We start from the raw sequence: 26,344 nt of genomic DNA on the forward strand, positions 1-26,344 counted from the left end.
CGGGTGGGCCTTTCGGCCTCACCGCGATCGTGCCAATCGGCCCCCGCGTGGGATAGGGTTGCTCGCCAAATTCGACCTACCTAAGTACCCACACGGAGGGTAGACCGGGCGACCGCACCTCGCCGCAGGTCGACTTCGGACACGGGCCACTTTAAGCGACCCGTTCCGTACTATCGGGATAACCGAGCGGTGTTATCGTCAACCTGGACGGTTCGATTAATTATCGGGCGTTTTAGCCCACGACCAACCCTTTACGTGAAGTAAGATGGAGATTCAATAAAGGAAAAGACGAAGCGAAACGGGAAAACAGTTCAACATAAAGCACATTTATTTCGCGATGACGGAAAGCACACATATACAATTACACCAAAAGCAAATGTAAAAGAAGAAGAAACACACAATAATGCACAAAAAGCAAATGTAAAAGCAAAACACAATGCAGATCTAACCGACTACCGAGCACACGGCAACACTTATACAGTTTTACTTCACAGACGGCGCCGACAACACATATACTCAAAGCAAAAGAAAAGGACCACCCTCAAGGATGATGGGGGCAGACGGGCCTGGGGTCGAGACCGCGTCGGGCCTACCCGTCTGATGATGAGCCGCAAAATGGCGGTGGCACCCCGACTCCGCGGGCCTCGCGGACAGTGTCTGGAATGGGGTGGGAACGGGGCCCCCTTCTCGCACTATCTCAGCGCGGGGGGAAACAGGAGGGGGTTGTTGATGCTCGGGGGAAGGAGGATATCTCCCTGGCTCGGGTCCCGCAACGAGCGTCTCCACCACGACCTCGGTCGCGTTGCCGGCCTCTCCTCTCCGCAGCTCCCCGACTCTGACACGAGCACCCCCTCGACTGCCTTCGCCGCCGCCACCTCTCCAACTCTCCACAGCTCCGTCCAACTGCCTTCTCCGACTCCTCTCTTGACTGGCTCTTCCCAACTCAACTCCGAACTGACTTGACTGACTCCTACTACTTCTTCCCAACTCAACTGCCTTTTTGGCGAGCGAACGCGGCCCTTTATAGCCCCCCGTGGCTTCGCTCTTTCACCTTCGACCCTTTACCTCTGGCTGGCTCCCCATTGGACAGAAGAAAAGTGGGCGTGAATGCTTTTTGATTCGCGAATCTGCATATAGCGACCACACTCCGACGCACCTGGAGGCGGGGCCAAATCGCCCCATGCTCGCTGATAGGACGGAACAGAAGTGGGCGTGAGTCGTTTTTGATCCGATTTCTTCGGAAAGGCTGGTGTTTCTGCACCCGCTGCTCGGTGCGCGCCCTGCACGAATCCAGTATCGGTGCCCACAAGCGGCGCGGGAATGGTGGTGATGCGATGGTTGCGAGGGCGAGTTGTGACGGTAAAGGTCGTGGCTGTTGTTGTGAAGCGGCGTTGCGGTTGGTGGTTGTTGTGTGATGGCTGTTTAGACGTGGTTGGTGGTGGTAGTAATGGTAGTAATGGCGGCTGGTCCAAAATAAAGATAGTAAAAGAAAAACGGCTATCTAGAGGGGTCGCAGCCCGAATGAATGACATTTATTCCCTCTAAACAACGGGTTTGGGCCTAACTACACATATACTTACAGAGATATCTCACCTAAGGGACCTGAATGGTGGTTTGCGAATTTCGTCAACCACAACAATATATATATATATATATATATATATATATATATATATATATATATATATATATATATATATATATATATATATATATATATATATATATATATATATATATATTGTTTATGTGTAGATGTGTACACACGTGCACACTTATATTGTTGTGGGCTGGGGGTCGGTGGCGAGAACGACCGCAATGTGGGGGAGGCTACATCGTCTCCCACCAGACTCCACGGAATTGTAGGCCGTCATCCGGACAATTCCGTGAGCCGACAGGTCGCAGAACCGACCGTGGACGACAATATCTCAACCGAGTAGCGTAGGGTCTTTTTGTCTAGAGCCAATTTACCTAATTAACTACGCGATTTTGACTACCGGGATTCCACACGCTCGGCACGCCTTGCTCGAACCGGGTCACTCAACCGGCTGCGGTAGAGTTCCAACTACCGACTACCAACTCCGGATCAGGTGCAGTCGAGCGGAAACTGCCAAAGCCATGCCGGCGAGGATAAACAGATTATCGGGTATAAAAACCCGGCTAAAACTCAGATCCGAACCATGCTGGACCAATGAGGGAAAAGACGGAAACGAACTGGGAACATTTCTGCAATCATTTACAGTAAAAAAAAAAGACACAGGCAAGACTTATCGCAAATATACAAGGAATATTTACAATGGTGGAATAACACTTATTCTGTTCTACTTAAAAGACAGGCCCAACAACTCAGACACACACACACACACACACACACACACACACACACACACACACACACACACACACACACACACACACACACACACACACACACACACGTTTTATTGAAAAGAGCCCCGCTGCCAGAGAAGGAGAGACGAGCTGGGGGTCGCAGTTAGGTGGGGTACCTGCCAATGGCCGTGCAGCCCGACACACAGTCACATGCATGGGATTTGTTTCGGCGGAGGCCGGCGGGACTCGAACCCGCAACCTTCGAGTTGCTGCTTCCACTAGAAGTCCAATGCGCTATCCGTTGCACCACAGAGAGCTGGACTCCTTCTTGAGTCAACTGGACTCCATCCCCAGCTCCAACACGTGACGCACCCAACCAATGCGCTCCTCTGCCGAAATCTCTCTCGAATCCCGTCAGAACGAACGAAAAGCAACTGAGCCCCCGTCCGGGGCGGGGCTTGGTGAAGCAGACGTCACTGTCTGCCCTGATTGGATCCCATGGGTCCGCCCTTTATTGGCAGGGTTTCGGCCATGCAGGGAAAACCCCGCCCCCACTCCACACGTGCCCATACTCGTCAATAAGAAGTTACAAAGTTTGTGGAAACCGAGAAGGAACTGCAAGAGATTCTGCCTCGGACAGCGAGTCGTCGGTTAGGCGAGTAAAGTGCTTGTTCAGTCGGAGGTTGTTGGTTTGTTTGTGGGATGGTCATTAGATGTAAAGATTTTATAACCTACCTAAAAAGAATTCGCAACGCACGCCTTTGATACTCCCACTAGACAAAAGGAAGGGACCTGTCTCACATGTACTTAATGGCATAACTAACTTTTGGGACCTGTATGTTGAATGCATATGGTTTCCAGATCCGTAACACTACCCCCCCCCTTCGCCCCTTTTTATAGACTCGACCCGAGTCGTTAATTTTCGTGTGGCATGTAGGTGTCGGTTTTCCCCTCGTACGTTTTACCTACGGATCCCTGAGTGTGACATTTGGAATACATGTCCCAAAAATAAATAACCTAGTGCGTTGAGTAACGAAACTAGCAGACTCACTCGGACAACTTAACTACATTGCCGGTGCTAAACAAACAACAGCTGGGTTAAAATTATGTGTATTCCTAATATTTACACTACCCATGGCCCAGGACCTGTGATTTGAAGAGAGAAAACACAGGAAAGTTAACATTTGTGGGTGAGTGCACAGCAGGTATTGATGGTCAGACGTCTTTAGGGCCTTTAAAGGACCCTTGTTTGTCGTTGAAATCTTATTTTTTTTCTTTTTGTTCAGCTGCTGGAGGAAACTCACCCAAACACGGCAGGCCATACGCCGTCTCACAGGGCATTTGAACTGGCCTTTATGCAACAACAATGAGATATCCGGGCTGCTCAGTGCAGTCCCCGGTAACATCGCTGCCTGCAGAGCAGTCCTTGCAAAACACTTTCAGCGATGGTCCTGGAGCACATGATGAAGGTTGTGCCATGGGAATGCAAACAAAGGCAAGGACGGGTATGGAGGCAAGGCAAAGCATGGCATGGCAAACGCAGACCAGGCAAGATGTCGTACAGCAGGAGGTCGGCGCAGGAAGCTGGCCGGCCTCGGTCTGGTCTCGTGAGGTTGTGGAGGGAGTGTGGTGGCGCCGGCCCGTCTGAAAACGGGCTCGGACCTACCCTACGGTATCACCCCAACCTATCGCCTATGGCTGTCCTTGTTCATACCCACCTCATTAGCTTGCAACAAAAAAAACGAAATTTAGACTTTTTATTTTTATTTATTTATTTTATTAAATTTTTTTTTTATAATCACGTGTGTCCCTAGCCCCCTTATCGTCTTTGTTCGGCTAACCTGTCCTGACTGTCTATCCCCAATCCCTAAGATTCCTTTTTAGGGGATTGAGGAAGAGACAAGTGAATCTGTCTCGAGGCCCAATGCAGCCTCAGAATAACTCCCTCAGATTTCAGCAATTTCCCAAGATGAGTCCAGCGGCCTACGAACAGCGAAGGGATGGATGGATGGTGCGGTGAAGCGGTACACGCTTCTTATCTATCCTACCATTTTATTAAACTTTAATCTATCCCTGGGGCTTTTCAACACGCCTGTCTCTTCAAACTATCGGTTCTAAAAACCATGATTCCCGTCGCCTGTGTTGGTGTTCGTTATTAATTTGGGCCTGACCCGCAAATTTTCTCTTGTGCTCTTGCACAATTTCGTGGCTGGGCAGCGTGGCTCCATTGGCTGGGATACCCATCTGCCAAACTCAAACTTCGGCACCCCCGGGTCGCTGAGGCTGTCTCCGAGCCTACCTACTCCTTATGAATGTGGGGGATGCCCTTCCTGGCATCTTTCCCGTCGATGCCCACGTGGCATTTTGGTGCTCCGGGTCCCATTTCCGTGGGCTGCCCATGCGCATTACACTAACTCGGTCACTTGGACCTATGGCCTACTCTGGCCGACTACTTCGGTGCCCACGGTGCCCTCTACTCAGTTTGCATATTTCCACAGCCACGCTTCCAGCCGGTCAATAGACTCCTGCACCTTACAAAAAGGTTTCATGCCTTCATCCAACACCAATAACAAACCGACATCAGTTTTGGTTAATTTGACTAACCCCATAACTAACATTACACTAACCCCAGGTTCCCTTGTGTGGGATTCACTGCTTCCCCCTATCATTCGTTCACACCATGCATTCCACATTCACTTCACTCACACTCTCGGGCCCGCTGACCCACGTTCACTCATCATGTTTCTTTCTTCTCTTTTTTTTTCACAACACTTTAACAACTACGTCCCCCCGAACTAATTAGTGCTCCCAGTCATCCCTGACTCTAATGAACATTCCATTTAATTATACGTAGCTAATCTACCTCCCCACTACATGTACCATGTCTGTCCATGTCTCCAATCCATTCTAAATTCTAAACTAAAATTCCCACTAACTCGTTTCACTGGGCTCCATGGAGAACTGCTCATGCCCCATGAGGCCGGTCTAACTGACGCTAAACCCCTCCATGTATGAGTGCTCCTTTACCCACGACGAGGATGTTCGCTACATCCTGGCTGGGGATCGGGTACTAGTGCAAAGGCTTGGTAGGCCTTGCATCACCAGGGCGGCGGTTTAGAATTTGCTCGTCCCTTCTGTTTGGCTGATAATTTAAAGCGTAACATCGCCCTGTCGATCGCGCCAAGCGCTCACTTTCGAGCCATCCTCAATGTGAAGCACCATGCGCTATTCACATGGACTTCATGCTGCGAGATCCCCGGTGACGTCACTCGCACACGAACTGCACCGCGAGGCTTGCAACGCAAGTGGGCCTGGTAGTGTCGCCATCGGGACTCATTCCTCGCGTCCCATGAACAGTACTCGCAGCGAGAAGCACATCGAGTCACACACACGTGCTCATATCGGGCCACGTGCTTTCCAAGTTCCAAAAAATTTCCGAGAACGACCACTAGGTGGGGGAAGTTCGTCGTCTCCCACCAGACTCCCTGGAATTGTAGGCTGTCGCTCCAGATAATTCCATGAGCCGGGGGATCGCAGAACCGACCGTGGACGCCAATATCTCAACCACGTAGCATAGGGTCTTTTTGTCTCAAACCAATTTACCTAATTAACTACGCTATTTCGACTAGCGGGGAAACCATGCCCTCGGCATGCCTTGCTCGAACCGGGTCACTCTACTGGCTGCGGTGGCGTTCCAACTACCAACTACCAACTCCGGTTCGGGTGCAGTCCAGCAGAAACTGCCAAAGCCGTGCCGGCTTGGATGAACAGATTATCGGGTATAAAAACCCGGCTAAAACTCAGATCCAAATCATGCTGGACCAATGAAGGAAAAGACGGAAACGAACTGGGAACATTTCTACAATCATTTATTTACAGTAAAAAAAAAGACACAGGCAAGACTTATCGCAAATATACAAGGAATATTTACAATGGTGGAAAACACTTATTCTGTTCTACTTAAAAGACGGGCCCACACACTCAGACACACACACAGATGTTTTATTGAAAAGAGTCCCGCTGCCAGAGGAGGAGAGACGAGCTTGGGGTCACAGTTCGGCGGGGAACCTGCCAATGGCCGTGCAGCCCAGCCCACAGTGATACGCACGGGGCTCGTGTCCACGGAGGCTGGCGGGACTCGAACCCGCAACCTTCGAGTTGCTGCTTCCACTAGAAGTCCAATGCGCTATCCGTTGCGCCACGGACAGCTGGACTCCTTCTTGAGTCAACTGGATTCCGTCCCCAGCTCCAACACGCGATGCACCCAACCAACGTGCTCCTCTGCCGAAATCTCTCTCGAACTCCCTCAGAACAAATGAAAATCAACAACAGAGCCCCGTCCGGGGCGGGGCTCGGTGAAGCAGACGTCACTGTCTGCCCTGATTGGACAGGGCTCCCATGGGTCCGCTCTTTCTGGGCGGGGTTTCAGCATTGCCGGTGAAAACCCCGCCCCCACACCAAGCGTGCCCATACTCGTCAGAAAAAAGTTACAAATTTTGTCGAAGCCGAGAAAGAACTGCCAGAGATTCTGCTTCGGACAGCGAGTCACCGGTTCGGCGAGTGAAGCGCTTGTTCAGTAGCAGGTTGTTGGTTCGTTTGTGGGATGGCCATTAGATGTAAAGATTTAATAACCTACCTAAAAATAAATCACAACACACGCCTTTGATTCTCCCACTAGACAAAAGGAAGGGACCTGTCTCACATGTACTTAACGACATAACTAACTTTTAGGACCTGTATGTTGAATGCACATGGTTTCCAGATCTGTAACAATGTTGTTACGGTTGTGGAAATTCGCAATACACCATAAAGGGTCCTCAGGTGAGATATATCGGTAAGTTCATGTGTAGTTAGCCCAAACCCGTCGTTTAGAGGGAATATATGTGATCCATTCAGACTGCGATTCTTCAGTTAGCCGTTTTTCTTTTGCTGTCGTTATTTTGGTGCAAGAACAACAACGAACATCGCCAGAACCAACATCTCAACAATCACGCCTCACGCCATTCACTACACGACGCCAACAATCACGCCATTCACACCACGACGCCACCTTCCACAACTACGCTACCACCATCTTCGCCACTCGCCATTCAACGAGCACCGTGCGGTCACGATCTCCGCGGGACGGAGGAAAGGAGCGGAGAGGCAGCAGCAACAAGGGTGCGAAGGGGCATTTCCCACCCAAGACTCCCGCTTGAATGTCTCCCGCTGGATTTTCCCTCCTGCTTTTCCCGCGCTTTGGCATGGGGGAGGTGCGATTTGAGACAGAGGTCAAAGGTGAAAAAAGGTGGGGGCCTGATGTTGGGGGAATAATTCCCTGGCCCCGAGCCAAAACTGACTTTCCTCGTCCCCCACACGGCGCAGGGAGGGGGGAACGAGAGGGCACGCCCCTTTTTGGGAAGCTTCCAGAAGGGAGGTGGAGCCAGAAACGAGGCAGGGCGAAGGGCGGAGCCCCACCCTACAAAAGGCGTGGGCGTGAAGGTCGACGATAACGTCGTTCCCTTGTCCCTGTTCCCTTGTCCCTGAAGGGGAATTGTCGAGAGTTGTGGTGATTGTTCCTGGTCGGAGGTTCTGCTCGTTCGTCCCTGTTGGGCGGACGACACGTTCAGCCGTGGGGCACGAGCCCAGTGGACCACGCCGGAGGGACTCGGAGTTACGGTCGCCAAGGGTTGGACGATGTGCTAAGGGAAGTCGCGACTTCCATTTATTTTGGGTTCTGTGTAAACGTGTGTGTGTGGCACCCGTCTGGTGAAGTAGAACTGTTATAAGTGTTGCTGTGTGAATTGCATTATTCGGTTGTAGATCTGCGTGTGTCTCTTCGCTTGCTTTTATTGTGTTTTCTTGCTTGACTGTAAAATACGTGCCTTCCGTGCTGCCGTGTGGCACGGAATAAATGTGCTGGTCCAATTGTTCCCCGTTTCGCTGCGTCCTTTCCTTTGTTTGAATCTCCATCTTGCATCACGTAAGGGTTTGGTAGTGGGTTTAAAACACCCAGTAACTAATCTGAACCGTCAAGGTAGACAATAACTCCGCTCGGTTATCCCTGTAGCACGGAACGAGCCGCTTAAGCGGTTCGTGTCTGGAGTCGACCTGTGGCGTGGTACAACTCCTCGGTACGCTATCCGCGCGGGTACTTAGGTAAATCGACCATTTGGCGATCGGACCCTATTTCGTGCGGGTGGAATGCGGACCGAGTTGTGGTGAGGTTAAACCGCCACCCGTGACTAGCTCCCAGCGTTGTTCCGAGACGGTCACTACTGAATTGCACATTCGGTGGGCGAAGCGGCCGCTATTGGCTACACGCGGTCGTTCACACGCTGGTGGGGCGCGAATTCGCAACAATATATGTATATATATATATATATATATATATATATATATATATATATATATATATATATATATATATATATATATCTATATCTATATTTCTATATTACCTTCATTGTCCTTTTGTTTTTAACTCACTTTTGCATTGAAACCATCTGCCTGTAATGATTGCTCATTTTGTTAGATTTGTGTTTATAAATTAGAAATTAAAACAATAATATTAAGTGTACTCATACTTAATTCAACAAGCAAAAATTGGAGTAATAATTGAAATTGATTAGAGTGATGATGATTACATGCAGTGAGTCGACAGCCTGCCCACATTCTATCACCTAATCAGCATGCTAAGTGGATCTCTTTTGACAACACAACCAACCTAAGTGGTCATACAAATAATCCTTATCTATTACGCAATCTGTTGTCATTCCAAGTGTCTGATTATGGCACAACTCTCATTGGGAAATGGAAAATTACTACGATATTTACTTTCAGACCAGTTTGAACTGGCCTTAAACTACTGTCAATGCTTATTTGTCAAGCAGAAGGCTTTACTTTCAAATACAGTGCTAGATTGTTCTCAATCCATGAGGTTGGTTTTACGAGAGAGTGGAAAAATGAACACAGTCTGTGGGATTTTAGCCTGGGATCCCAGTGTTTTGAGTGAATTACTCAAATCGGAAGACGAAACAGGCCAACTTAAACGATAATAGCAATTAATAAATTCACCAGTGCAATGAAGTAGCCCAAATACTAATTCCCCAACACTCATTTTCATTCGTGAATGAGCTGTTGTTTTCATCTCTACAATTCAACCAACTGACCTGTAGCTTATGTGTGCGTGCCACATAATCGCGAATATCCTTTTCTTTCCGAGAATCAAAGAAGCTTGCCCGTGCCAAAACCCCAGGTGGACGAGAACATGGCACTTTCAGCAAACAACACATCCCATCTCCATCACGATGGTGGAACTCACAGAGTTTAACAGGGCTTGAGAATGAAGGCCCTTTATCCATAGCATAACTTCCATTCGACTGGTGAGCAATGTGGTAATGGTAAAACCTCTGCTTACAGACCACGGAGAGAGTATATCCTCTAAGACTACTCCTGGACTGCCGAAGAAGATAGAGGCCATCAGTTAGACCATTATTCTAGGGGGGAGGGGGTAGAGAGGGTAAGGAGGATGAATAAGAGAACAAAGGAAAATAGAGTACAAGATTAAGTGAGTTTAAAAAAAAAAAGCAAAACAGACATAAATGATCAGTGAGAACAATAGAGCAGATAATACATAAAGCATAACCAACTTGAGGTTCCATAACAAAAAAATTGGCTCAAAAAGTCCAACATTTCAGCCATGGGGAGGCATTATCAAAGATGAACACAGGACATGTGTACTCAGATCTTAAATGCCACCCGAGAGGAACAGAGAGACACAGGTCTGCAATGGACCAATGGTGTAGACCATTGACTCTTAACCTGGGTGGGGGGGGGGGGTGAGTAATTTCCAGAGGGAGCTTGAGCCCGGAGAAAAAAGTAGGAATTTCTCTAATTATTTTTGGAATTCTCTAAACAAGTGTTTGGATAATATCGTGATGAACATAAAAAAACAGAAGTATCGCCTTTAATAATTCTGGTTTTCTATTCGCTGCTAGGCCTACCATTTTCTGTGTTAAATTTAATTTTAAAATTTAACATTTATTTAAATTTAATATTAAAATTTATATTTTATTTTAATTTTGATTAAAAAAAAATTTTTTTCACAGATTTGCAGTACCCATTTCAAACTAAACCATTCATAATGAGTGCAAAAAAGCGGAAGTATCTTGACAAATATATTCGATTTGTATTTGTGTCCCTCGAAAAGGGTGACACAGAGGTACCCCAGTGCGAAATATGCCACAAGACTGAGAAATGATGGGATGGCGGCCCACACGCTTGGAACGCCACTTGGAGACAACGCATCCTGCTCTAGCTGCTAAACCCAAGGCATTCTTTGAAACAAAAAGGCAGTCCTTGAAGCAAGATAAGATGGACAGCAGTCAAACATTTCGCAAAAGACTTCAAAGGTTGTTGAGGCTTCCTATGAGACCATCATGTTGATCACAAAGAGCAAAAAGAGCCAAAACATCGGAGAGTCTCTCATGAAACAAAGTCTACTGCATGCAGCAGAGCTCATTCTGGGGAAGGATAGCACAAACAAGCTTTCCCAAATCTCTTTATCAAATGATCCAGTCAAGGGAAGGATCGATGAAATGTCTCAAGACATCAAAGATCAAGTTCTCGACCAAGTAAGAGCTTCTCCTGTATTTCCCATCCAGTTGGACGAAATGACTGGTGTTGCTCAGTGCTCTCATCTACTGATGTATGTCGTTTCGTGTCAGGCAATAGTGTAAAAGAGGAAATGCTCTTCTGCCATCCCATGGAAAGTTATACAACAGCAACAGATATTTTTTCAAGTGGTATCAAACTTCTTCCAGGAAAATCAATTTTTGTGGGACTCGCTGGTATGGGTGTGTACTGATTGAGCTCTGGCCATGCTTGCTTTGCAATCTGGTTTCATAACAAGAGTGAAAGAAAAAAGTCCATCTGCTATAGGTACGTACTGCATCCTTCATCGTGAAGCCTCAGCATCCAGAACTCTACCTGCTGAAATGAGGGATGTCATGAACCTGGCTATCAAGGTAGTCAACTTTATCAAAGCTGGAGCCTTAAACAGTCATCTCTTCAGACAGCTGTGTGCGGATATGGATTCTGAACATCAAGCCTTGTTTTTCCACAAAAACGTACGATGGCTTTCGAAGGGAAACATGCTTGGACGGCTTTATGAACTACGACAAGAAGTGGCAACATTTCGAGATTCGCAGCAGAAAGCAGATCTCCATGACAAGCTCCAGTCTGAAGGATTTTTGCTATCTTTACCTGACCTGGTGGACATCTTTGAAGTGCTGAATGCCATCAACTTTCAAACTTCAAGGGAAACACATCAACATAATCATGCACCATGACGTCATTGAAGCCTTCATGGTCAAACTCGACTTCTGGAAATGTCGAATTGAGGATGGAAATACAGACAGTTTTGCTAACTTGGATTCTGCTCTCATTCACAGTTACCTTGATTCTGAGTTAAAGAAACAAATAATTACTCATCTGGCTGGATTGAAAGCAGAATAAATCAGATACTTTCCAGATATACAGTGGGGAGAACAAGTATTTGATACATTGCCGATTTTGTAGGTTTTCCCACTTACAAAGAACGTAGAGGTCTGTAATTTTTGTCATAGGTACACTTCAACTGTGAAAGGTGGAATCTAAAACAAAAATCCTGAAAATCACATTGTATGATTTTTAAATAATTAATTTGCATTTTATTGCATGAAATAAGTATTTGATCACCTACCAACCAGTAAGAATTCTGGCTCTCACAGACCTGTTAGTTTTGTCTTTAAGAAGCCCTCCCATTCTCCATTCATTACCTGTATTAACTGCACCTGTTTGAACTCGTTATCTGCATAAAAGACAGCTGTCCACATTCAATCAATCAGACTCCAACCTCTCCACAATGGGCTAGACCAGAGAGCTGTCTAAGGACATCAGGGACAAAATTGTAGACTTGCACAAGGCTGGGATGGGCTACAGGACAATAGGCAAGCAGCTTGGTGAGAAGGCAGCAACTGTTGCCGCAATTATTAGAAAATGGAAGAAGTTCAAGATAACAGTCAATCTCCCTCGGTCTGGGGCTCCATGCAAGATCTCACCTCGTGGAGCCTCAATGATCATGAGAAAGGTGAGGGATCAGCCCAGAACTACACGGCAGGACCTGGTCAATGACCTGAAGAGAGCTGGGACCACAGTATCAAAGAAAACCATAAGTAACACACTACGCCGCCATGGATTAAAATCCTAGAGCGCACGCAAGGTCCCTCTGCTCAAGCCAGCGCATGTCCAGGCCCGTCTGAAGTTTGCCAATGACCATCTGGATGATCCAGAGGAGGAATGGGAGAAGGTCATGTGGTCTGATGAGACCAAAATAGAGCTTTTTGGTTTAAACTCCACTCGCCATGTTTGGAGGAAGAAGAAGGACGAGTACAACCCCAAGAACACCATCCCAACCGTGAAGCATGGAGGTGGAAACATCATTCTTTGGGGATGCTTTTCTGCAAAGGGGACAGGACGACTGCACCGTATTGAGGGGAGGATGGATGGCGCCATGTATCGCGAGATCTTGGCCAACAACCTCCTTCCCTCAACAAGAGCTTGAAGATGGGGCGTGGCTGGGTCTTCCAGCATGACAACGACCCGAAACACACAGCCAGGGCAACTAAGGAGTGGCCCCATAAGAAGCATCTCAAGGTCCTGGAGTGGCCTTGCCAGTCTCCAGACCTGAACCCAATAGAAAATCTTTGGAGGGAGCTGAAAGTCTGTGTTGCCCAGCGACAGCCCCGAAACGTGAAGGATCTGGAGAAGATCTGAATGGAGGAGTGGGCCAAAATCCCTGCTGCAGTCTGTGCAAACTTGGTTAAGAACTACAGGAAACGTCTGATCTCTGTAATTGTAAACAAAGGTTTCTGTACCAAATATTAAGTTCTGTTTTTCTGATGTATCAAATACTTATTTCATGCAATAAAATGCAAATTAATTATTTAAAAATCATACAATGTGATTTTCAGGATTTTTGTTTTAGATTCCATCTTTCACAGTTGAAGTGGACCTATAATAAAAATTACAGACCTCTATGTGCTTTGTAAGTGGGAAAACCTGCAAAATCAGCAGTGTATCAAATACTTGTTCTCCCCACTGTAGATGAGAAGCGCAAAGCCTGGAAATTCATTAGGAACCCATTTCAATGTGAAGTGGCTGATATTTCACACGAAGTGCAAGAGGAGTTTTTTGAGTTAAAGTTCAACTCTTCGGCTGAAGAAGACTTCAAGAAACTGGATCTAGAGACGTTCTGAGTCACGTCCCTTCCTGTTTACCCTTTGATCTCACATCAAGCTCTTCGGATTCTGACAATGTTTGGATCAACGTATCTTTGTGAAGCTGCATTTTCCATGCTCGTTGCTGTCAAGACCAAGTACAGAAACGAGCTGAACGGTGAAGGGGATTTGCGTTGTGCTCTCTCTGGCATTCGACCACTCATTCAAGATCTGGTAGCTAAAAAGCAATGTCAAGTAGCTCATTAAACGTTATCTCATTAAATATGCTGCGTACATGAGTGTTACTTATGTGCATGGCTCACAAAGTGGGTATGCTATGGTATGTTTGTGGGAAATTCCACATAAAACTATTATTAGGTATTTAGACAAACCATAAATTTTCAGAAATGAAAGTGGACATCTTGGGAAACCTGTAGAAACAGGCAATATCATACTCTCCATTTCCCTGTTTTATTAAAGATGAATTAATGCAACAGAATATGGGTATTGTAATCTTAGAAATGTTACAGTTTGATTGGTAAAATTTATATTTTTTTCCGTTACGTTTCTTATGTGACAGTTATTTTGAGTGTGGTGACTCGGAATGTGAACTTTGGTGTCTCTTTTATGTTTTGATGATGTTCTGTCTCCCTATTCGGGTTTTCTAGCATCTACCCTATCTGATGAAATAATGGATTCGTACATAACGCTTCATGTCCACTGCATCATGAAAAATAAGAAGTCCAGTGTTGATAATGTTTCTTGTGATTTTTATTCCAAATCTCCCCTAATTTCTTGGAAATATGACAGTCTAACGGCACAAAAAATAGAGATCAAAATTGTGATCATAAAAATAAAATTCGGACCGCAAGTAATCCCGTCTTGATTTTCGTGTCAGTCCCGTTATGTACGAATCATCATCTCTCGTCGGACGCAAATAACGCTAGCATTATAAAATCTTGCCGTCTTGCAAACTTCCCCGATTGATGGATATAATAGGCACTTGCAAGCGTGTCAGCACATTTCCATTCGCCGTCGAGCGCAGCGTTTGTCTTCGTGTCCGTGTCTTTGCGAGAGCCGTAACGTAGAAATCCAGCATGAGGACGCCGAGCCGAACGAGGTGACTTGCATTTGTCTGATTATAATTCTTCATTTAAACCAACGCTAGAATTTTTTGGGTGCTTCGTGAGGATCTGAGAGGTAAAGCCCCTGTCCCACCTTGACGATTTAGCCAGCGTATGGCAACGTATCAAAATTGTTCTAAAATGCTGGCGTACGCTGAACTATTGATGTTTTTTCAGTTTTAGGCGTATATTAACGAGTTGGACGAACGCATAATGTATTAGTAATGTACACAGAACGTTTCGATAACTTATACATAACTTATACCAACGAATGCTTAGCGTGTTGTCGGCGTTCACAACTTATGCCCAACGATAGTGTAACTATGCATAGCGCGGCATGCGTATCGCGACGATCAGGTGGCGTAGCCTATTAAAAGGCTGCCGCTCGACGATTTAAATCACAACCACCTCCCAATCCATGGTCTCACCCAGTTCCTTCTCCTTCGTTCACCTCTTCTTCTCCTGGATCTATTGGCACGCAACTGGTACAGTGTCAAATCGATGAGGTCATGTTGATGTTGGAGGACAGCGAGTAGGTATTCTCATCTCAGCCTTGCCGGATCTTCCATCTCTCGGATGACATGGACATCTACTCACCATGGAGTCTGAAACACTGACGCGTTCCTCCTGTGAACCCCATTTTTATATACCAATTCCCCTAAACGCTGCCAATACGCCATTATACGGTAGCTGTAAGTTAGAAACACGTTCAGTAAGTTCTGTGGTTGTCTGGAAGACGTCAAATACGTCTACATACGTCAATATGCGTTGGAGATACGTTACACATAGGTTCAAACCACGTTACTCATAGGTTAGAAATAAGTTTCGGGTAAGCTAGACATGACCTTGACGTATTTCGACTTATGAGTAACTTACAAATAACGTGTGTCAACGATCGCATAACGTGCCTACAACTTATGGCCAGCATATGCGGAACGTGCGAGTCATACGCTGGCATACGTCAAAAAATTTTGAGCATGTTTAAAATTTGCCGACGAGCTCGGCATACTACGATGTATGCCAGCGTGCTCTTAACATATACAAAACTTACCCATAACGTATTCGACGTGTGCCAGCATATTGGCCAAATTTTTCATACGTTGGCATACGCTGGCTAAAACGTCAAGGTGTGACAGGGGCTTAAGAATTGTTTTTCTTTTCATGTTTAAAGTGATTCTTTTCAAAAGTTCTTAAGAAATAGATTCAATTTTAACGTTATTTTTCGCTTACAAGTGTGGCTTTCTTTGCTACTGAACTCGTCTGTGTTTTCTTCGTAATTTATAACATCGGACTCTCTTAAAATGTGTTGTTTTTTTCTTTTTCCTGTCACATATTGAGCCTGTTTAAAAAGGCAGAGTAAAAATTATCTGTTTCTTACCCCAAAATGTAATATTTACATTGTTTTTTTCATTTTTTTTCATTTCGTTTCATTTCGAATTTTTAATTATTTCGTTGAAGATATGAGGGGGGCATGGAGACAATGACAAACTACTAGAGGGGGTGTGGTGGTAAAAAGGTTAAGAACCACCGGTGTAGACAATCATAATCATAATTACCTCCGCCACTGACAGTGAAGGAGGTTATGTTTTCACCACTTTCTGTCTGTTCGTCTGTTTGTGTACAGGATATCTCAAAAAATTGCAGACGGATCCGAATGAAATTTTGTGGACAGGTTCGGTGTGTGCCAAGGAAGAATTCATTCGATTTTGGTGAAGATCCGGATCCGGATCCGACTACTTTAAATTTTAAAGTGATTATTCACCATTGAGAGATTGGGGTAAAATGATATATAGCACGATATCTCAAAAAGTTGTCCACCAATGCAGACGAAACTTAGTGGACAGGTTGGGTGTGTCACACGGAAGAATTGATTCAATTTTGGTGAAGATCCGAATCCGGATCTGGATTCGAGAATTATTTAATTTTTAAAGTGATTCTTCACCATTGAGAGATCGGGCCAAAAACGATATAGTGCTGTATAGCATGATATTTCAAAAATGTATTCGACCCGATATTAGGTCTGTCCTTATTTTTTTTTCGGAAATTTCAAGGGGCTAACCTGAATTTAGATTGATATTTATGAGAAAACAATATATATTAAAAAAATGAACCCGAAAAAAATTGTCTTGGGGTTGCTACCAGCTGTCAAAAATTGTAAAAAAAAATGTGTATTTTAATGTTTTTTTGTATTTTTGTGTCAGAGATATTTTTCATGAAATGTTTGCGTGCTTACTGGTTGGTTCGAACGTGAATAACACGAAAAAAATATTTTTGATCCCCAAAAAGTGTCACATGTGTCCCGAAACGTGGCTCATAAATGGGGAGATTTTCCATTTTCAACATGAAATTATGTCTTTTGTTCTTGTACTGACACGGCTCGTTGTCCGTCTGAGATATTTATTGTTTAGATCTGTTGTATTGTCTGCTCATTACTTCATTGAATCACCGAGTACGTCAGTCAGTGACTGACTGACTGCCGTCAATTTCAGGTCTGGTATCCGGTCATTCAAGCATTTAACGAAATTGCCTTTCGTGAACTAATGATAACTATTCTGTCGTTTCAGAATATATACACTGAATTCAGACCTGACATTGTTAAAGCGAATGGATAAATATTCCGAAGTGAACGTTGATAGATCTAAGACAACGGCGAAAAGGGTAGAACTGATACCATTATGTCTATTTGACCGAAACGTGTCAATTGAGACAAAAAGAAAAATATCTCAAACGCTAAAAGAACAAGACGATGACGATGATGAAGCACCGAAAGAGCTGTTGTTCGCCAGAAAGATATCATGCGCCGAAAACTGGAAGATTTCGCATCTCCGAGAAACAGAAGTTTTTTTGATGTCCTGACATTTTAACTCTGACTTTCTGAAACAAAGACCCGGATCAATGGGAAACTGAAGATAGTTTCGTATAGAGCCGCACTATCGTCAGCAAGCTGAAAGTTGTGATTGACTGTGCAGAGCGTGGTGTAGCCCTGGCGACTGAGTACAACAGTCTTATTACGTACGATGAGGAGCAAAAGCAGTACCTATTACAAGCGGTAACTGATCACCGAAAACGATTCCTGGACTGTAAGAAATCAACTTTGAACAAGTGAACTATAGCTCTCGTCCCGTCTGTTCAAAGACTCTGTCTGCAAACTGCGGAGTTCGAAAAACGCGAAAAATACATAAAATCTTGATTTTTTTAGACGATTCAAGTTTCACTGAGACGGACTGGAGAAATCTTGCCAAGTTCAACAATATTTTTCTGCAGTATTTCAGATTCTTATGCACCAGAAAACATCATACGTTAATGTCATTTTGGCACAAGACTAAAAAAAAGGAAAATATAAAATGAATTACTTTTTTTTCAAATTTCGATGGACGGCAGCAACCCCTAAAATATTTTTTTTCGGGTTCATATTTTTTTTATATTTTATTTCTCATAAATATCAACCTAAATTCGGATTAGCCCCTTGAAATGTCCGAAAAAAATAAAATAAGGACAGCCCTACCCGATATGTTCTCGTGGATCAGGCATTACGTGGCAGAGGTATGCGCTCCATTGAGAGCCTGTTCTAGTTACCTCCGCCACCGAAGGCAAAGGAGGTTATGTTTTCACCCCTTTCTGTCTGTTTGTTTGTTTGTTTGTTTGTGGGCAGGATATCTCAAAAAGTTGTGGACTGATTTGGATGAAATTTTGTGGACAGGATGTATGTGTGTGACAAGGACTAACTCATTAGATTATGGTGAAGATCCGGATCTGATAATTTTTTAAGTGATTCTTCACCATTGAGAGATAGGGGTCAAAAACGATATATAGCACGATATCTCAAAAATGTATTGGACCAGATATGTTCTCATGGATCAAGCATTACAGGGCGGAGGTATGCGCTCTACCGAGTGCCCTTCCAGTTATCTTTGTGATTAGCAGGGCTGGATGGAGTCGTGGGGATGGGAAACTGAAGGGTATGGAGTGGGGGGGGGGGGTGGGAGGGGACATTGTGCAAGAAAAAAACGAATAAAAGAAACGTGCGTGCATGCAGACACCCATAAATGTCCAGACACACACACACGCACACGCACACACGTATTGGAATAGTTTCAGAATTAGATATAGTTTGTATTGGGAAGCCAAAACAAACAGGTTATACATTGTGAGGAAGATGCAGAAAAATAAATGAGCAGATTTGCACTAAATGCCTAAAAGTCAATTTACTCATTTTATCCTCATGTCTTGAACACATATATATATATATATATATATATATATATATATATATATATATATATATATATATATATATATATGCTTCACTATGTCACAATCACACCAGGGAGAGGGAGAGGGAGAGGGAGAGGGAGAGGGAGAGGGAGAGGGAGAGGGAGAGGGAGAGGGAGAGGGAGAGAGAGAGACTTTTAAAAGTAAACCTGTCATTCTGTGGGTCCATAAAAAGAATAGGTACACCATTTGAATGAGTGAAAGAAAAAGCACAAATCATGGTCTTTGTTTCGTGTGGAAAGGAAGGGAAACAACTAAAAGCAACACTGAAATGTATATATAAAAACAATTTACCGTCAGATACTGTTCCGCTTCTTCACGGGTGATGCAACCATAAAAATATGTCAACTTTTTCAAATCCATCTTCAAATGTTACAAGCGTGGTTCTGGACAGAAAGAGCTCAGTTATTTAATAAATCAATTTCATAAACCAATTTAATTCACCGAACTTGCATTACGAAAGCAAAACCAACACATTTTGAACTACAAGGGCACTCAGTAGAGCACATACCTTCACCACGTAATACCTGATCCACGAGAACATATCAGGCCCATTAAATTTTTGGGATATCGTGCTATATATATGAGTTTAGCCGAATCTCTCAATGGTGAAGAATCACTTTAAAAAAATTATCAAATCCGGATCCGGATTCGGATTTCACCAAAATCGAAACAATTCTTCTTTCTCACACACCCAACATGTCCACCAACTTTCATCCGAATCCGTCCACAACCTTTTGAGATATTGTGCTATATATCGTTTTGGCCCTATCTCTGAATGGTCAAGAATCACTTTTAAAATTCTCGTACTCGGATCCAGATTCGGATTTTCACCAAAATCGAAGCAATTCGTCAGGTTCACACACCAAAACTTTCCACAAAATTTCGTCCAGATCCGTCCATAACCTTTTGAGATATCCTGCACACAGACAGACAAACAACAGACAGAAAGGGGGTGAAAACATAACCTCCTTCACCTTCAGTGGCGAAGGGTAATAAGAGGCATTTAAGTAAGTGTCATAGGTTGAAAACATAATGCTCTCTGTTCTTTTGTTGATTATTCAACTTTACCATTGCTCAGTGTTAAACCTCCCTAATATCCCGAGAATGTACTCCTCCATGACAAGTCATGAACATTGCCGTGGCTGAGAAACAACCCTGGACAGGTCGCTGTTCTACCCCAGGCTAGTGTAGTTCAAGGAAGGGTTTTGGAATTTGGCCTGAATATCAACACACAATCTCATACTCTTTTTTTTTTAAAGGCACCATGACATTTTTAACTTCCACCGGCGATGCCGGCAAACTACACATCTGGCTTAAAGTCCATCAGAAGGATGGCACCCTCGATGATGCAACAGTCTGCCTGCGAAGAACTTGGGTGACAGTTTATAGTTGGGTCTGAAATGAAACCCAGATGACACAGACAGCTCAGAGGGCACTGTGCTACCTCCCAACAATCCTGTCATCCCAGTTTCGAAAGGAGAAACAAATTTCAGTATTTATAATGCAGATGCATCGATTGAAGCAACATTTGCTTCCATGCTGGAGATGCCAGCCTGTTGAATGACACCTTAGATTCATGCATTAAAATCTAGTTAACCAATATTCGATTTTGAGAAAAATAGTACAGATTTGTCCAATTGACTATTAATGTTTACAGGCAAAAATAAAACAAAGATAGGTTAACAAATCAATTATAAATAAGTGTTACAGAAATTTCACTTAAACTCAGCATACTTTCCCCACAAGTTATAACTGGCCTATTTAGCATTTCCAACTGAGCATACAATGCTTGGCATCCCAAGCTCAAAAAAAAAAGTCCAAAAAAAGAACATGTTCTGTGTTTTTCAATATAAAAGGATGGTTTCTTTAACAAGAGTGAGAATTGCTTTGCAATAGACGTCCCCTAGCGATGTGATATTTTAAATAACCCGATCTACACGCATGAAGTAAAAACACGCGTTTGACCGGGGTGACAGATCATAGCTGGATCGGGATTTGAACTCCGGATAGACAGAGGCATAACTGCATAACTGTAGACCATCCACTGACCCTTTAATTATGCTGGTCACACAAAAGTGAAATCAATGAAGTGTTTTTAGATCCTTGTGGAGGATCTCTAAGTCTTACTCCCGTTGTTGTTCTTGTGGACTTTTTGTTTCACATCCTACAGTTTTCATCGAAACTTCCTGAAACTTGGCATATTTATGTAAAAATACCCCGCGCAGACAGTAACCATCTACGATTTTGAAAATTCCTCCTAGAAAAAAAGTTACGACGTCAAAATATCTCCACTAATGGAAATCGCCTAAAAAATTATCTCCGAAACTAGTCAAGCTTTTTGAATTCTGTTTGAGGGAATTGAAAAGAGCATTAGCAGAGATGAATTACCGCACATATGATACATCACTATGACGTCATATCAATTTTTATGACGGCATTCCTATTTTTTTGACATTTTTTGTTTCACAACCCTGAGTTTTCATCGGATCTTCGTGAAACTTGCCATGTATATGCAGAAAGCCCACGCGCAGGCAGTAACCATCTCCGATTTTGGAAATTCTTCCTATTAAAAAAAGTTGACGTCATAATATCGCCGCTAATGGAAATCGCCTATACCATTATCTCTGAAACTAGGCAAGCCGTTTGAATTTTGTTTGCGAAAATCAAGCCGGGCATTAGCACAGATAATTTATCGCAAACCTGATACATCACAATGACGTCACATTCGTTTTTATGACGTCATCATTAAGAGGACGAGGATCTTGGCTCATTTGAGATTGTTTTTTGTGTGTAATTTCGGTTTTAGCCAGACTTTTCGCACCATTAAATACATCCCTTTAATTGGGGGGTGAATAATGGCACATTCAGTGCTGAAAATAATTTAAAAAAAATAACCCTATGCATATACAAGAAGCAAAAACATGTGTATGGCTTATGTGAATACACAATACATCGTGGTTATATACCTGGGATCATTCCGATTGCACCTGGCCATGGACTAACACCGATGCCTAAGGCATGAGGCCTGCCGATTTGAGATGCTTCATGGAATGGCGGTGTATGATTTTATTAGGGTGGAGTCAGACCAGCTATACAGCCAATGGGTGTAAAGCAGTGCTGCGGAGTCAGGGCAGCTGAACACTGACACACGCATAATGTGATATTTTATGTCTAAAAATGGTATAACTGAAAAATTGATGAAAGGACCTGAAACTCGAATTTGTTCTGTAACTTAAGGCGCTGTCACACCTTGACGATTTAGCCAGCAATGGCAACGTATAAAAATGTATGTAAAACGTTGGCGTACGCTGAAATTTTGATGTTTTTTTTAAAAAGTTTTGGTCGTATTCATAACGTGTTGGTCGTACACATAACATATTAGTAACGGGCACAGAACGTTTCGTTGTCTAATATATAACTTATACCAACGAATGCTTAGCCTGTTGTCGGCGTTCACAACCTATGCCCAACGATAATCTAACTTAGGCATAGCGCGCCGCACGTATCACCGACGAACTCGTGGCGTTCTCTGTTAAAAACCTGCCGCACGCCGATTTAAATCATAACCGCCTGAAAATTGAAAGTGTCAACCACGCAGTCACACCTTGACGATTTCGCCAGCTTATGACGACCTATGAAAAATTTGCCGAACCAAGCTGGCACACGTCGAATACAGTATGGGTAAGTTGTGTATACGTTAAGAGCACGCTGAAAAAACGATGAAGTACGCTGTCATATTTCGTGGTACGTTTAGTACTTCGTGAAATTTCAAGCATGCTGAAAATTTTACGACGTACTCACCGTATGGCTCACACGTTCCGCTACGCTGGGAATAAGTTGTCGGCACGTTATGCGATCGTTGACACATGTCGACACAAGTTCCTTGTAAGTTACTCATAAGTCGAAACACGTCGAGGTAATGTTTAGCATACCCGAAACTTATTTTCTTTTTTTCTCCTTGGCTCCGTGAAGGCACGTGACGAAATATGTGGTTGTTTTTTTTGTTTGTTTTAGTCCATCACGAATTTTAAAATATATTCGGACATTTGCTTTTAAGTTTCGACGTCGACATGACAATATCCTCAAACAGAAAATATTCACAGAGGAAGAACTAAGAATAAGACATGACCAAACTGAAGAGGCAATCAGACGTGATGTAACAGCACGTGACAAAATATCGGAAGTTATTGTTGTTTTTTCTTGTTTTTTAAACGCTGCCAATACGTCATTATATGGTAGCCGTAAATTAGAAACATGTTCAGTCAGTTCTGTGGTCGTCCGGAAGATGTCAATCAAATACGTCTACATACGTCAATATGCGTTGGAGGTACGTTACACATAGGTTCAAAGCACGTTACTCATAGGTTAGAAATAAGTTTTGAGTACGCTAAGCATTACCTCGACGTGTTTCGTCTTACGAGTAACTTACAAGTAACGTGCCTCGACGTGTGTCAACGATTGCATAACGTGCCTCGACGTGTGTCAACGATCATGTAACGTGCCTCCAGCACGTTACTCATAGGTTATAAATAAGTTTTGGGTATGCTAATCATTACCTCGACGTGTTTCGACTTATGAGTAACTTACAAGTAATGTGCCTCGACGTGTGTCAACGATCGCATAACGTGCCAACAACTTATGGCCAGCGTAGCGGAACGTGTGAGTCATACGCTGGCATACGTCAAAATTTCAAGCATGCTAAAATTTGAGGACAACCGCAAAGTACAACGATGAAAGCCAGCGTACTACGACGTATGGCAATGTTTTTCAGCGTGCTCTTAACGTATACAAAACTTACCCATAAGGTATTCGACGTGTGTCAGCGTTTTAGAAAATTTTTCAGAAGTGGGCATATGCTGGCTAAATCGTCAAGGTGTGACAGCGCCTTTATAATAAAGCCATGTACTAAGTTTCCTTTGAATATGTTAAAGGGTATGGGAAAAAGTTGGAAAAACCACACAGACAGACAGACGGACAGACAGATAGAGAGCAAACCTCTAGTACCCTCCAGTGAAATCAGTCGAGGACTAATAAGGAGAGAATTAATTTTTATGATACTAATTATATAAAGTGAATATAAATTTTTCATTTATTTATATTTTCATTTCCGGATGCTTTCCAACAGTTTTGTGATTTTCCCGGAGTATCAGCTTCGATGTCCATCAGCACACAAAATTTCAGCTTTCCACATCACCAGGAAGGTATTGATCTTTAATATCAGTCAGTGAGTCAGTGAGTCAGTCAGCAGTTCGAATGAGCTTTATATATATATATATACATATATATATATATATATATATATATATATATATATATATATATATATATATATAGAAGATATTATATATATATAGAAGATATTATATATATATATATATATATATATATATATATATATATATATATATATATATATATATATATATATATATATATATATATAAGATATTGTGACGTCCACGGGACTTGAACAGTCCCGCCAACGTAGAATGAGCCGAAACGATGGAGGCGGTTTATTTATTTATAACCCAAACATGGCGGTTCTAATCGCTCTACCGCAAACGGGACGAGGAAGGTGGCACGAGTCGCTTTTCACTGAGTTGATGATGTTTATTTGTTTTTATTATTAACCAGAAATAACAAGACTCGGCAAGAAGAGAGATCCGGGGCGATTCGACGGGATGGTGTGGGATCGGGCGTGGGGAAAACACAGACAATTCCAATGAATATACAGATCTCAAACCCTCGAAGGCGCCAAGTACACACACACACACACACACACACACACACACACACACACACACACACACACACACACACACACACACACACACACACACACACACACACACACACAAAACGTAGCTACTTCTGGTGGTCAGGCTGGACCGTGGTGTGGACGCAACTGTCCCTGGATCAGCGTCGGACGAGCTGGCCTTGCTCTCGTCAGGGGGGGGGGGGAGAAACCGTGGTGCTGTCGACCTCCTGGTCCTGGCCCAAGTCCGCTCACAGCCGCCAGGGAACCAGTTCTGGCACCAAATTGCGAGCAGGAGAGGGAGGCAGGTCCGCCTGCCGTTCGACCCCGTACTCCGAGTCAGCAGAACCCCAGAGCCAACCAAGGTGAGGCACGAGGCTCAGCAAGGCTCCAAGACACGATGAAGAACACGATCGAATCAGCACAACAACAAGTACGCTTCCCGCGCAACAGCCTCCACACCACAAAAACACGATCTTTTTGGCCCGATCTTCGTCCTCTTCCTTTTTCGACCCCGAACAGAACCTTTTTATCCTCCTGTCCTCGTCACTTCCAATCGAGCCGTTTTATTGGTCCACCGCCGTCGCCTTCCGCCAATCGTGATCACGGGGCGGAGCCATCCGCAGCCCTGTCCTGTGACGTCACGGCCAGCCTCCAGGGATGACTAAAAGGGGTTTACGCAGACACACTTACCCTATCCCGTGTCCCTATCTAATTACGTGACAATTATCATTCCCCCCTTGAAGAAATGAACATTTACTAGACAACTTATCACCACTGAATTGCTACTTATTACATCGAGATCCTGGTAAACTCGAACAGCATGGCATACCTAATTAAACATCCTAATTACCCTTTGAATGCATACCCCCCCTCAAACGTAACAATATTATATATATATATATATATATATATATATATATATATATATATATATATATATATATATATATATATATATATATATATATAAGATCTGAGCCTGGTGTTGGCGCAGTGGTTAGGGCAGCGGCTTGGGATCCAAAAGGTCCCGAGTTCAAGCCCCGTTGGGCCACTGAATTAATACACCAGGGGGTTGACTCAGCCTGTCATCCTTTCGAGGTCGGCGAAATGAGTACCAGTATACTGGGCCGGTGTATACCCTGGTTAAAATTGGTGTACCATATCCCTGTGTTGTAAGAGGCGACCAGGGTTGCGTCAGGAAGGGCATCCGGCGTAAAACATGTGCCAAATCACGATGCGGATCATATGAATGATCCGCTGTGGCGACCCCTAACGGGAGCAGCCGAAAGAAGAAGAAGAAGATATATATATATATATATATATATATATATATATATATATATATATATATATATATATATATATATATATATATATATATATATATATATATATATATATATATATATATATATATACACACAGTGTGGAGAACAAGTATTTGATACACTGCCGATTTTGCAGGTTTTCCCACTTACAAAGCACGTAGCGGTTTGTAATTTTTATCATCGGTACACTTCAATTGTGAAAGACGGAATCTAAAACAAAAATCCTGAAAATCACATTGTATGATTTTTAAATAATGAATTTGCATTTTATTGCATGAAATAAGTATT

At 43.6% G+C, this 26,344-nt stretch overlaps 2 protein-coding genes across 3 annotated transcripts in view; both read right to left on the minus strand.

Moving 5' to 3' along the window:
* LOC147016900 (uncharacterized) overlaps positions 1-26,344 on the minus strand; it is a 394,344-nt gene that overhangs the window by 118,782 nt on the left and 249,218 nt on the right. The window lies entirely within an intron of this gene.
* Positions 1-26,344, minus strand: part of LOC147016901 (tyrosine-protein kinase ZAP-70-like) — a 116,858-nt gene that overhangs the window by 66,479 nt on the left and 24,035 nt on the right. For both annotated transcript variants that reach the window (XM_085846101.1, XM_085846102.1), the window contains exons 3-4: positions 19,262-19,353; positions 9,483-9,809 (exon numbers count right to left, since the gene is read on the minus strand). In XM_085846101.1, coding sequence (XP_085702227.1) covers positions 9,483-9,809; positions 19,262-19,330 — 396 coding nt within the window. In that variant the 5' untranslated portion in view covers positions 19,331-19,353. The remainder of the gene's footprint in view (positions 1-9,482; positions 9,810-19,261; positions 19,354-26,344) is intronic.

Source organism: Eptatretus burgeri, chromosome 11, assembly GCF_056783735.1.
Source record: "Eptatretus burgeri isolate ZD-2024b chromosome 11, Ebu_testis_v1, whole genome shotgun sequence".
Classification (NCBI taxonomy): Eukaryota; Metazoa; Chordata; class Myxini; order Myxiniformes; family Myxinidae; genus Eptatretus; species Eptatretus burgeri.